At 41.0% G+C, this 14,357-nt stretch overlaps 1 protein-coding gene across 2 annotated transcripts; it reads right to left on the bottom strand.

The window, feature by feature from the left end:
* Nucleotides 1–208: 208 nt before the first annotated feature.
* Nucleotides 209–12,940, bottom strand: LOC110882312. Of its 2 annotated transcripts, none has more exons than XM_022130363.2 (8): nucleotides 12,657–12,940; nucleotides 12,300–12,563; nucleotides 12,120–12,203; nucleotides 1,991–2,023; nucleotides 1,785–1,883; nucleotides 1,615–1,698; nucleotides 815–895; nucleotides 209–722 (listed from the first exon to the last, which is right to left on the bottom strand). In XM_022130363.2, exons 1-8 carry the CDS (start codon nucleotides 12,855–12,857, stop codon nucleotides 438–440), a joined length of 1,131 nt encoding a protein of 376 aa, XP_021986055.1. In that variant the 5' UTR covers nucleotides 12,858–12,940; the 3' UTR covers nucleotides 209–437. The 2 variants fall into 2 exon arrangements, with proteins under 2 accessions (XP_021986055.1, XP_021986056.1); XM_022130364.2 differs by having other exon boundaries at nucleotides 1,800–1,883.
* Between the last annotated feature and the right edge of the window lie 1,417 nt (nucleotides 12,941–14,357).

Here is a 14,357-nt window from a genome sequence, read left to right as displayed (position 1 = left end):
AGGTTTTTTAAAACTTAAGATAATTTAGAGAAAAATAAATTTTTTGATTAAATTATATAAATGAAGATGAAGGCATCAATGTCAATGCTCTTAGATGTTATTTTGATTGTTAAGATATAAAACATCATATTGAATAATAGGTTATTAATTGTATTTTTTAAACCCGTGCGTCACACGTCAACTGTCTATTACCATTAAACGTAAGACATAATATCAAAATTAGTCAAGTTATTCTACCCAAAAATAACAACCAACCATGCATGTACCTGACTACCTGTTAACCTTGATTTACATAAAAGCCCCACCCAAAATAAACCAAAAGCTGTCTAATTTAGGCCCAAGTTTTTCTAGACCAACTAGGACTCTAAAGCCCAACAAAAGAAAGTAGCATATATATTGTTTATAAAAACCACCACAACCACAAGCAGACTTCCGAGTCATGCACGCAATTTCTTCTTCTTAACACAACGCTTCTCCACAACCTTTGTCAATGTCAAGACCTTGCTTGAGTTGTTGAACTCAAAAAACAGTTCTGCTCCAATTTTGATGTTCCAAGCCTTCAAGTAATTCGACCATCCAACAAATGCATACCGGAACCCTTTGCGGTGTTTTTCCGATCTGGTCATGATGTTCTTGACTTCACCTGTCAGGTTTTGAACACTGACTTCTTTGAGATGAACAGGAGATAAGTCCAACACAGATGACATTTTTGCTGGTAGTCGCTGAAAAGCACAACATATTACAGTCATCATTAAATATAGCCTTTGGATAAAAAGTTGAACAAAGAAACACAAAAAATTCTATAAAATCTTACAATTCTGTGTTCCGCAAATCTTGTGAAGTTCAAAACCGGTGATTGTGGGTTAACTTTTTGAACTGTCTTCTTGCGCTTCGTCTGAACATAATTGAATTAACTAGAACATATTCTAGATATATATTATAGAGATTATATATTATCACGAAACAAACACGAGTGTTCAAAACCGGATATCCGAAGTTTTCGGATAGTCAAATATCACTATCCGAATCCGTATCCGAAATTTCGGATATCCGAAGTTCGGATATCCGATTTCCTAAACACACACAAATAAAAATGAGACAAATAAAAGTACTACTTCGTTCTTAGGATGTTTACAGCTTCCTCCACTAATTTTGAACACCCCTACACGACACTCTATTATCACTAAAAACAATTTTATCACGAAAGGAACCTGAGACTATATTATCATGCAAAACAATACTATCAGCTATATTATTATGAAACACATAATTCCTAAGTTATCATCAAACCAAAATGAGCAAATGACTATATTATCATGAAGCGAATTACACCTATATTATCACGAAACCAAATGAACAAATGACTATATTATCATGAAACAAATAAAGCATGTATTATCACCAAAAAGAAATGAACAAACCACTATTTTATCAATTAAGAAATAACGCCTATATTATAACCAAACAAATAGCGGCTATATTATTAGCAAACAATTTAAACCCAAACCCATTTATTGCAGAAACCATATTGAACGAAAGCCACTACATAATTAAGATATATGAACTATGTAAACAATAAAAAATGTCAAAAAAAGTTACAATTTGTTGTTGTACCAGGTTTGTGGATTTCAAGACTGGAGAACCCGTCATTGGCGCTTCATCAACCTTTTTAATCCTGCTTCGAAGATTTCGTTTTGTCTGTACCAAAAGTAACACAAATAATTAATAACTTTTATAAAAATTTGTTACTATAAAATATAAACCGTAAATGTCAAAAAATTTACAATTTGGTTTTCTACCAGGTCTGTGGATTTCAAGACCGGAGAACCAGTGCTTGCTGCTGCATCAACCCTTTTAATTCTGCTCTGAAGATTTCGTTGTGTCTGTATCAAAAGTAACACAAATAAGTAACAACTTTTAAATAAACATGTTACTATGAAATATATAACGATAAATGACTTGAGCGGTATTCATTTTTGGTTTTAAATACCTGAGTTTCATATACCTTGGACTTGCCTTTAACCTTCACAATAAAAACAATAAATATGAATATGTAAAAGTTAAATAATAATTCAAATAAATAAAGAATGTTTTGGATTTTCATTCTTTCTTACCAAAACATGATTATGTAAAAGTTTAATAATAATTCAAATAAATAAATTCATTAATGTTAAACATATAAAACACTTTTGGAGTTATCTTTGTCTAATAAAGCATGAATACTGTCACACCCCCAAATTCCACCTGCGGATAACACCCGCTTCGAGGGCGTGACTGACCAGGATCCAGCCACCAATTATACTGAATAATTAAATTGATAACAAAAGTAATACTTACTAACCATAAGATTAGCAAATATCAAGTTCAGAGTTTAAGGTTTCAAGTTCAAACAGTAATAAGTAGCGGAAGCATAAATGAACAGTTTTAAACAACGTTCATAAGGTAATCATGGTAAATGCCCAACACACGGGCAGACGACCACTACACATCCCAAGCAGCTGCTCCAGTCACTGGCCACCTGCAAAGCATGCAGTAAGGGGTCAACAATAATGCTGAGTGAGTTCACTAGTTGTCCAGTTTTAATTACCAAAAACTCGTTTCACCAGTTAATTTATCCGTTTATACATGCCATGGGGAGCTACCCCAAAAGTTAGCGACTAAACTGTTTTTCCAATACCGAACACTAGGTAACCGTTTGCGTTTCCGCAGGATGCCCCGATGTCAATGTTCTATCATCATTGACGGATGCCTGAGTACATTAGTTCACGACCGATCCCATACCATGGCACGGTGTGAGGTTGGTAAAACCTAAATAGCGCTATCAACTAATAACCCGTTCGCCTGGCCCCGGCGACTAATCGGTATTATGTAGTAGGGACTTGAGTGATAGAGTTTCGTTTAGTGCCGTTTGGTTGCATTCCGTATAAACAGTAATTAACTAAAAGGTTTCCCAATACAAGGGAAGGAAAAGTAAGTTTGTTCCTAGTAACTAGGGAAGGAATGTAAATGGTATCCCCTTTACAAGGGAATAGGGTTGTTCTAGTCTCGTGTCCCAAACCACCGGGACGCATGCTTTTAAGTTGTGAACTCACCTTGGGTTGCTCGGTAGATATTTTTACCCGGTCAAGTATGTTGGTCACCACGTCCTAACATGGTTACCAAAAATGGGTCAAGTCGGGTACAAGTAACACATAGCGAACACGTATGGCAAACACATATAGCAAACACGTATAACATGCGAATACACAAACAGTTGGGTTATTGGGTCAGCCCTAACACACAATCACATAGCCCAGTCAACAGAAGCCCAACAGTCAAAGCCCAATAACACCAAAATAACCCAGTCGAGACAAGGGTGGTTGCGACTCGCAACCGAGGTCACGACTCGCAACCGAGGTCTCGGTTCATCACGTTTTGGTTACGACTCGCAACCAGAGGTTCCGACTTAGCAGCAGTGGTTACGACTCGCAACCGGATTCGATACGCGTTGATTGCGACTCGCAACCAGGAGATCTCGACAAGACTTGATGTGGTCTCGAGTCGCAACCGAGGGTTCCGACTCGCAACCGCCGTTGCGTGCACCTGAATCCTTCTAGAACCTGTACAGTGTACTATCCAATGATATTGCATTTTCATGTAATTTGTGTACTATTCTCACTAACATGTTTTGTTGTCTGAATATACACCAAAACAGATCAAACAAGCAGAATTTCAAATATTCATCATGTTCATAACATATTCAAATTGTTCATCAAAATCACCAAATGTTCATCATGTCTAGACTATCCTTTAACCGACCCAAAACAAGTATTTTCCACCTTTCATTGCAATAATATCGGCATTTCTAGCAGCCCTACGTTACACAGATCCAAAACATTCGAAGCATGCCAAGTTACCCAACTAGATTTCATACTTGATCCTATTTCTAGCATGTATGACACAAGAACATATAAACACATAATATTCACCCTAGCTTATATCTATATCATTTAGTTATTCCAAGTCATGCATTTAGCTCACACAACACATTGTTTGATTTATCATAACAATCTATCACCTTTCAAACAAAATAAACCAACATCCAACTACTCAAAATAGTTTAAGCATCAAGAACCATCATTTTGAGGCAAACAACTATAGTATACTAACCGGTTAGATGTAAGGGTGTGAAGATCCGATGAATCGACTTTCGGGTGGTGATCTTGAGCTCGATCCGGGGGTCTTGGTGTCTCCGGTTGGTTCCGAGTAGGAAGAGGAGATGAGAGGAGGTTGATGATCTTAGGGTTTTAGGGTTTAGTGAGAGGAGATGAGGGTGAAAAATGGAAAAAGGGTGTGAGGGTTGGGTTATATAGGATCTCGAGTTGGGGCTAGGGGGTTCCGGGTTGGGTTCTCGGTCACAAGGCCCTAACCGGCCCAACTGCTACTGTTCACTCGAGACCGAGCATGGTCTCGAGTCGGGTGGAGGTTTCGGCTCTAATATATAACACACACATATATATCTATATACACATATACATAGACACACATAACATGTAACACAATAGTTCAAATTTTCATTTAATAAACACATATATACGTAAGTTACATCAAAAGGTTTCCCGGGAAAATCCGAAGTGTCACATTATCCCCAAGTTTTAGGAACTTTCGTCCCGAAAGTTAAGGCAGCCACTGTCAAGCTAGCGTAAGTGAAAGCGTTTCAACAGGGTGTTACATCATCCCCCCGTTAGTTTGGAATTTCGTCCCGAAATTCAGTTGTAGCCTCAGTGCTGGGGTTTTCGTTTGGGAACAACTGGGGATACTTGTGCTTCATCTGTTCTTCCCGCTCCCAGGTATACTCTGGGCCACGTCGCGAGTTCCAACGGACTCGTACAAGAGGTATTTGGCTACGTTTGAGGATTTTGATCTCTCGATCAGTGATTTCAATCGGTTCCTCAGTAAAGTGTAGCTGTTCGTCAATAGTTAGTTCCTTGAAAGGAATCACAAGCGTTTCATCCGACAAACACTTCTTCAGGTTAGATACGTGAAATACGTTGTGTACCGCACTCAGTTCCTCAGGCAGGTTCAATCTATAAGCAACCTTACCAATTTTCTCGGTAATTTCGAATGGTCCGATATATCGCGGATTAAGCTTGCCCCGTTTACCGAAGCGAACCACACCCTTCCAGGGTGAGACTTTAAGTAGAACCCGGTCACCGACCTGGAATTCCAATGGTTTCCTACGCTTATCAGCGTAACTCTTCTGACGGTCACGAGCGGCCGCCATGCGTTGTCTGATCTGGGCAATCTTTTCCGTTGTATCCACCACCATCTCTGGGCCCGTGATTTGACTATCACCGATTTCTGCCCAGCAGAGAGGTGACCGGCATTTACGACCGTACAATGCCTCGAAAGGTGCTGCCTGAATACTAGTGTGGTAGCTGTTGTTGTAGGAGAACTCTACTAGCGGTAGATGCTTCTCCCAGTTCTTGCCAAAATCGATCACACACGCTCTAAGCATGTCTTCTAGGGTTTGGATGGTGCGTTCAGACTGCCCATCCGTTTGCGGGTGATAAGCAGTGCTCATGTCCAAACGTGAGCCAAAGGATTTGTGCATAGCTTGCCACAATTCCGAAGTAAAACGAGCGTCTCGGTCGGAAATAATTGTGGTTGGCACTCCGTGCCTCGAGACTACTTCCTTTAAGTAAATCTCCGCCAAGGTAGAAAACTTGTCTGTTTCCTTAATGGCCAGAAAGTGCGCGGACTTGGTCAATCGATCTACTATTACCCAAATAGTGTCATTTCCGCGTTGGGACCTAGGTAGCCCTGTAACAAAATCCATGGAAATTTGCTCCCATTTCCATTTCGGGATTTCTGGTTGTTGGAGTAGACCTGCTGGCTTCTGGTATTCTGTCTTGACTCTCGCGCAAGTCAAACATTTGCTGACGTATGTTGCGATGTGGGCCTTCATACCAGGCCACCAGTATGTAGTCTTCAAGTCGTGGTACATCTTGTCCGAACCAGGATGTACTGAGTAGCGGGACTTGTGGGCTTCATCCATCACGAGTTCACGTAAATCTCCAAAGAGTGGAACCCAGATGCGCCCTGTTACATAGTAAGCACCATCTTCTTTCTGTTCTAGTCGCTGTCTCGATCCTCGCAGAGACTCAGCCCTGATGTTTTCCGGCTTCAATGCTTCTACTTGAGCATTTCGGATCTGGGTAGGGAGGTTTGACTGGATGGTAAGTTGCAATGCTCGCACGCGCTTTGGTATAGTGTCCTTTCGGCTGAGGGCGTCCGCCACGACATTGGCCTTGCCCGGATGGTACTTGATGGCGCATTCGTAGTCATTCAAGAGTTCGACCAATCGACGCTGTCGCATGTTCAATTCCTTTTGCCTAAAGATATGCTCGAGACTCCTGTGATCGGTGTAAATAGTGCACTTGGTACCGTACAGGTAATGTCTCCATATCTTAAGAGCAAAGATCACTGCTCCCAGTTCCAAGTCATGCGTCGTGTAGTTCCTTTCGTGTGTCTTGAGTTGTCGTGAGGCGTAAGCAATAACTTTCTCGCGTTGCATCAACACGCAACCGAGCCCATGAATAGATGCATCGCAGTAAACTACGAAGTCGTCAGTGCCTTCAGGCAATGAGAGAATAGGAGCGCTACAGAGGTTACCCTTAAGCCTCTGAAAAGCAGATTCCTGCGCTTCATTCCACTTGTAGGCGACGCCTTTCTGAGTGAGTATAGTGAGGGGTTGTGCAATCTTTGAGAATCCCTGAATGAATCTGCGGTAGTAACCTGCCAATCCCAAGAATTGGCGAACTTCAGTGGGAGTCTTAGGCGTAGGCCAGTTCTTTATCGATTCGATCTTAGCTGGGTCAACATGAATTCCGTTCTTATTAACTACATGGCCGAGGAAATGGACTTCTCGAAGCCAGAAGTCACATTTAGAGAATTTGGCGTACAGCTGCTCGTTGCGAAGGAGTTCCAGAATAAGGCGTAGGTGTTGTTCATGCTCCTCTTGACTTTTCGAATAAATCAGGATGTCGTCGATAAACACAATCACGAATTTGTCGAGGTAAGGCTTACATACGCGGTTCATAAGATCCATGAAAACCGCAGGTGCGTTAGTCATTCCGAAAGGCATAACGAGGAACTCGTAATGACCATAACGAGTCCTGAATGCAGTCTTAGAGATGTCTTCATCACGTACTCTCAACTGATGATAACCTGACCGTAGGTCAATCTTAGAATAGTAACTCGATCCTTGCAACTGATCGAATAGGTCGTCGATGCGCGGGAGAGGGTAACGATTCTTGATGGTAACCTTGTTCAACTCACGATAGTCGATGCACATTCGGAATGTGCCATCCTTCTTCTTGACAAAGAGTACTGGGGCTCCCCAGGGTGATGAACTGGGACGGATAAATCCTTTATCCAAAAGTTCCTGTAGTTGCGTAGAGAGTTCTTTCAGTTCTGCAGGGGCTAGACGGTACGGTGCACGAGCTATGGGTGCTGCTCCGGGAGCTAGCTCGATTTGGAATTCGACCTGACGGTGGGGAGGGAGTCCAGGTAGTTCCTCAGGAAATACCTCGGGGTAGTCTCGTACTACAGGAAAATCTTCAATCCTCTTTTCCTTTTCGTGAGTATCGGTGACAAGTGCTAGGATTGCGGTGTGCCCTTTTTGTAAACACTTCTGGGCTTTCAGGAGCGAGATAATGCCTGTAACTTCTCCACCTTTGTTGCCTTTGATGATGAGGGGTTGGCCAGAACGACGAGGTATACGAACTGCTTTCTCTTGACAGAGGATCTCAGCGCGATGTTTGGATAACCAATCCATACCAATGACGACATCGAAGCTTCCAAGTTTGACAGGGAAAAGATCGATACTAAACGTGTGGCCAGACAATTCTAGGGTGCAGTCGTGGATCATGTGCGTGGCCTCGATGTTCCTACCATTAGCTATCTCGACGACGTGCTTAGAACTTAATAATGCAGGCGAGTGCTTAAGTTTCTTACTAATGCGAAGGGATACGTAACTGGCATCGGCACCGGAATCAAATAACACAGAAACATAACGATCATCAAGTAGGAACTTACCCGCCACGACGTTGGGGTCGTTCCTTGCTTCTCCAGCTCCAATCACGAAAGCTCTTCCCCTTGCATTCCCAGCATTGTTGTTTTGCTCATTGTTCCCAGCTCCCTGATTGTTGTTGCGATTCTGATTCAGTTCAGGGCAATCCTTTCGCATGTGCCCTGTTGCCCCGCATTTAAAACATGCCCGGTTGTTTCCCTGCTGCTGTTGCTGTTGAGGTTGTTGCTGATTCTGCCTTGCTGGGAACTAACTTCTACAATCCTTGGCTTCGTGCCCCATCTTATGGCATCGCTGACACTGGCCCTTGTTACATGCCCCATTGTGGTGCCTGTTACACTTGTTGCACTTAGGGTAGCTTCCCCGGTAGCCACCCTGTTGCTGAGTGCCTTTGTTGTTGTCAGTTTTCCTTTGCTGAGCTGGGGCTTGAGCAGGGTTAGCATCTTTGCCCTGATTTCCATCCCACTTTCGTTTACCATCACTAGAAGTTCCTTCTGCAGCACTGATCCTTTTGGGCAACCTGCCCTCCTCCACAGCCTGGTTAGTGAGTTTGTGGGCAAGACGAACCACAGGCTGTATGGCAGTGAGGTTGGCCGAGGTTACATGGCTCCTGATTTCCGGGACTAAGCCCTTGATGTACAATTCGATCCTTCGGTACATAGGTCGGGACATGTTCGGACAAAGAGCAGCATAGTCGTTAGACAGCTTGGTGTAGGTCTCAATCTCTGACCCAACCATCTTGAGTTCATAATACTCGTCCTCGAGTTTGTGGATGTCATCCCTGTGACAGTACTCTTCCTTGATCATATCCTTGAAATCTTCCCATGCAGTAGCATTTGCAGTCTCCAAACCAAGCATTTGAATTTGCGCCTTCCACCATGAAAGTGCGCTTCCCTCAAGAGTACTAGTAGCAAACTTCACCCAATTAGCAGGGGGACACTCGCAGACAGCGAAGACAGCTTCGACCTTCTCGATCCAGTGTAGAAGACCTATGGCACCCTCAGTGCCACTGAATGGAAGAGGCTTGCAATCCATGAAGGTCTTGAAGGTACAAACACGTGGTTGCACAGGCGCAGGCTGACCTGTTGTGAGGAGTGAAGCGAAATAGGTTTAGAGGCGAAAAGACGATGTGGCGGTAGGATCTAAACATCCTAAAACAACGAGTTTACCTATAGGGTGAGCTGCGAAAGCTGCAGCCACAGTGTTGAGTAGGTTAGTGAACTGAGCCTGAGTCATGTTGACGTTTCCTCGTCCGCGTCCACTCATTGTCTTCATAACCAGAAAACATAGTATGAGTGTGGTGTCGTAACATAGCGAGAATAAGATAGAAGAGAGGAGGCGTATCTATCTAATCAGGCAAACTAGTACGTATAGTAACGCAGAAAGCATAAGACAACAAGCAAGTAAATATGGGTCCGAGCTATGAGGTCAGATAAGTCGAGCCTTGCACTTGGGGTGTAGTGTCGTCACGAGTCACGGGTTATAGTCTGGTTTTCTCAAAAAGATTTTCCCCTTTTTAAAACCAAGTTCACTATAACCAATGGCTCTGATACCAATCTGTCACACCCCCAAATTCCACCTGCGGATAACACCCGCTTCGAGGGCGTGACTGACCAGGATCTAGCCACCAATTATACTGAATAATTAAATTGATAACAAAAGTAATACTTACTAACCATAAGATTAGCAAATATCAAGTTCAGAGTTTAAGGTTTCAAGTTCAAACAGTAATAAGTAGCGGAAGCATAAATGAACAGTTTTAAACAACGTTCATAAGGTAATCATGGTAAATGCCCAACACACGGGCAGACGACCACTACACATCCCAAGCAGCTGCTCCAGTCACTGGCCACCTGCAAAGCATGCAGTAAGGGGTCAACAATAATGCTGAGTGAGTTCACTAGTTGTCCAGTTTTAATTACCAAAAACTCGTTTCACCAGTTAATTTATCCGTTTATACATGCCATGGGGAGCTACCCCAAAAGTTAGCGACTAAACTGTTTTTCCAATACCGAACACTAGGTAACCGTTTGCGTTTCCGCAGGATGCCCCGATGTCAATGTTCTATCATCATTGACGGATGCCTGAGTACATTAGTTCACGACCGATCCCATACCATGGCACAGTGTGAGGTTGGTAAAACCTAAATAGCGCTATCAACTAATAACCCGTTCGCCTGGCCCCGGCGACTAATCGGTATTATGTAGTAGGGACTTGAGTGATAGAGTTTCGTTTAGTGCCGTTTGGTTGCATTCCGTATAAACAGTAATTAACTAAAAGGTTTCCCAATACAAGGGAAGGAAAAGTAAGTTTGTTCCCAGTAACTAGGGAAGGAATGTAAATGGTATCCCCTTTACAAGGGAATAGGGTTGTTCTAGTCTCGTGTCCCAAACCACTGGGACGCATGCTTTTAAGTTGTGAACTCACCTTGGGTTGCTCGGTAGATATTTTTACCCGGTCAAGTATGTTGGTCACCACGTCCTAACATGGTTACCAAAAATGGGTCAAGTCGGGTACAAGTAACACATAGCGAACACGTATGGCAAACACATATAGCAAACACGTATAACATGCGAATACACAAACAGTTGGGTTATTGGGTCAGCCCTAACACACAATCACATAGCCCAGTCAACAGAAGCCCAACAGTCAAAGCCCAATAACACCAAAATAACCCAGTCGAGACAAGGGTGGTTGCGACTCGCAACCGAGGTCACGACTCGCAACCGAGGTCTCGGTTCATCACGTTTTGGTTACGACTCGCAACCAGAGGTTCCGACTTAGCAGCAGTGGTTACGACTCGCAACCGGATTCGATACGCGTTGATTGCGACTCGCAACCAGGAGATCTCGACAAGACTTGATGTGGTCTCGAGTCGCAACCGAGGGTTCCGACTCGCAACCGCCGTTGCGTGCACCTGAATCCTTCTAGAACCTGTATAGTGTACTATCCAATGATATTGCATTTTCATGTAATTTGTGTACTATTCTCACTAACATGTTTTGTTGTCTGAATATACACCAAAACAGATCAAACAAGCAGAATTTCAAATATTCATCATGTTCATAACATATTCAAATTGTTCATCAAAATCACCAAATGTTCATCATGTCTAGACTATCCTTTAACCGACCCAAAACAAGTATTTTCCACCTTTCATTGCAATAATATCGGCATTTCTAGCAGCCCTACGTTACACACATCCAAAACATTCGAAGCATGCCAAGTTACCCAACTAGATTTCATACTTGATCCTATTTCTAGCATGTATGACACAAGAACATATAAACACATAATATTCACCCTAGCTTATATCTATATCATTTAGTTATTCCAAGTCATGCATTTAGCTCACACAACACATTGTTTGATTTATCATAACAATCTATCACCTTTCAAACAAAATAAACCAACATCCAACTACTCAAAATAGTTTAAGCATCAAGAACCATCATTTTGAGGCAAACAACTATAGTATACTAACCGGTTAGATGTAAGGGTGTGAAGATCCGATGAATCGACTTTCGGGTGGTGATCTTGAGCTCGATCCGGGGGTCTTGGTGTCTCCGGTTGGTTCCGAGTAGGAAGAGGAGATGAGAGGAGGTTGATGATCTTAGGGTTTTAGGGTTTAGTGAGAGGAGATGAGGGTGAAAAATGGAAAAAGGGTGTGAGGGTTGGGTTATATAGGATCTCGAGTTGGGGCTAGGGGGTTCCGGGTTGGGTTCTCGGTCACAAGGCCCTAACCGGCCCAACTGCTACTGTTCACTCGAGACCGAGCATGGTCTCGAGTCGGGTGGAGGTTTCGGCTCTAATATATAACACACGCATATATATCTATATACACATATACATAGACACACATAACATGTAACACAATAGTTCAAATTTTCATTTAATAAACACATATATACGTAAGTTACATCAAAAGGTTTCCCGGGAAAATCCGAAGTGTCACAAATACGTAAAAGTTAAATAATAATTCAAATAAATATATTAAAAATTATTAAACATATAAAACACTTTCAAAATGAACAAGCTGAATACTTACATCTTTTTGATTTCCTTCCAGATCATCTTCACACACATCAGCCGGCAACTTTTGTTCAACTATCATATCATCATCCGCAGTAGACTAGAAAATTTAAATAACCTCAGACAAAAATCAGTATAATTATTAACAGTTTTAATTAATATGTTTCGATATATACTTTTAAAACAACCAGTCAACCTTTTTTAGAAAAACTTCTGTTCCGGTGTCAGGATCGAATACGGAAACATCAAAGCTTACTGAATCCAGGCTGGTAAAAACCAAGAAATAATCATTGTCTATAGGGACCTCTTCAACCACCTTACGCCATCCATCCTTGAAATAACCACCGTCCGAGCCTCCTTCCAGTCTTACGTTCCAAAATCTTTCTCCAAAATAAACCTTCGCCATTCCACCTTTGAAATTGTTGCCGTAAAAGTCATGATAAAATTTATCTGGCATTACCTATAAAAGAAATTGAACAAATTATTACTATACAATTTCAAAAAATTAAAAATTTGTTGAAAATGAGTACTGAACTAATATGAATTCACTTACACACATTCCAAGTTCTGATTCAATTTGTGCTGTAATATACGAGTTCTGACATACCAAATCTTTAAAACACAAAACTTCAAACTTCAACTTCCCAACTGCTGTGATCAGTACCCCATCTTTGTATTTCAATTGATGTTCTTTAACTAACAACATCCACCCATCTGTAAACACCGGCCCATCATTTTTTTTTCTAATACGCATCTTTCTCAGTTTTTCACCATCTCTTATTTCAACAGTTTTATAATATGGTATTTTTTCGCCCCACAGATTTTTTGCAAAATCACTTGGTATCTCCTAATAAAGCAAAAACAAACATGTCAAATTATAACCTCAAATATTCATATAACAGGGCAACGAAATTAAAAAAAATTACCATTAAGATAGGCTCTTCTTTATCAAGAAATGCTATGAATGAATGAGCTTTTTTGTTGAATCCATATCTGCACAGAATGAAATAGATACTTACAATTAGGAAGGTAAATACACTAGCATATGCAGAACTTGAATATAAAATAGAACACTGAAATAATAAGGAATTTTTACAAGGATTTTTATAGCATTCATATAAAAAACATACGAAATCCGGTGGGTATCTAATGAATGCAATAACAGTTAAAGTGAGTGAGTACCTTCAACTATGAACATCAAAACAACATGGAAACCACTTTAAGAAGAGCCTCTTACATTAGCAAACTTTCACCAGCAACATTTTAACCCAAAAAAGTCTATCATTTTTACTCAAACCGTATAAGATTTTTGACCCAAAACAGTGTAAAAACACTCATATACAGTTTGTGCAATCTAATTCACAATGATCACTCGTAAGAATTTTCAATTACCACACTAAAGCATAACTTAAAGGTTTGAAAGAACATATATCAAAATCTCCGTTTTATGGTTTGAAGTAAAGAAAATCAACAACGACCTTGAAGATTCATATAACAGTTCATAGAAACATCACGATGAAAATTTAGCATAAAAACATCACCATTATCAATCATAGCCCTAAAAACCATCATTATCACCAGAAATCTTATATCAAATACCAAAAAGTGTCAAAATTCTAAATAACCAGGGCATTAATCAAGCACAAACAATCAAAATCTCTGTTTTAGGGTTTAAAATGAAAATCAACAAGCACTAACAAAACATTTAGGGTTTGATCAGTATCAACGTTTTAGGGTTTAATGAAAAACGAAACATAATGTAAACATTACTTAGATAGAAAAACAAGTCAAGAAAAAAAATGAAACACAAACGATTGAACTTCTGGTCATCGTTATTTTGTTTTCCGACACTTAGATTCTCATTATTTAACATTATTAAACAAATAAAACTACGAAATCTGTGAAAAAGCAAGAAATAAGTTCAAAAAAATTTTACCGAGTGCTGTGATTTCTGATAACTGTTAGTGTATAACCTTTTCGTGAGTGAAATCGTGAAATCGCGTCTGTGGATGTTGAAGAAGATGCGGAATTCAGAGATTATAGGGTTTGTCTGGATGTTGAAGATACGAAACGCAGAGAGAAGTGAGAGTGTGGGAGTGTTGAAGAACCCTAGGGGGAAGCGAGTGGAGTGTTGAAGAACCCTAGGGGGAAGCGAGTAGTAGTCTGGTGTGTTTTTAATTTTTGTGACTGTTGGTAGTGTTGAAGTGTTTGGATCTGTTTCAACTTTGGATCATCCAAACAAATAAAACCCACC

The sequence above is a fragment of the Helianthus annuus genome, chromosome 10, assembly GCF_002127325.2.
Source record: "Helianthus annuus cultivar XRQ/B chromosome 10, HanXRQr2.0-SUNRISE, whole genome shotgun sequence".
In the NCBI taxonomy this organism is placed as follows: Eukaryota; Viridiplantae; Streptophyta; class Magnoliopsida; order Asterales; family Asteraceae; genus Helianthus; species Helianthus annuus.
The sequence above is the reverse complement of the archived record's forward strand: the minus strand, read 5'-3'. Positions and strand labels throughout refer to the sequence as shown.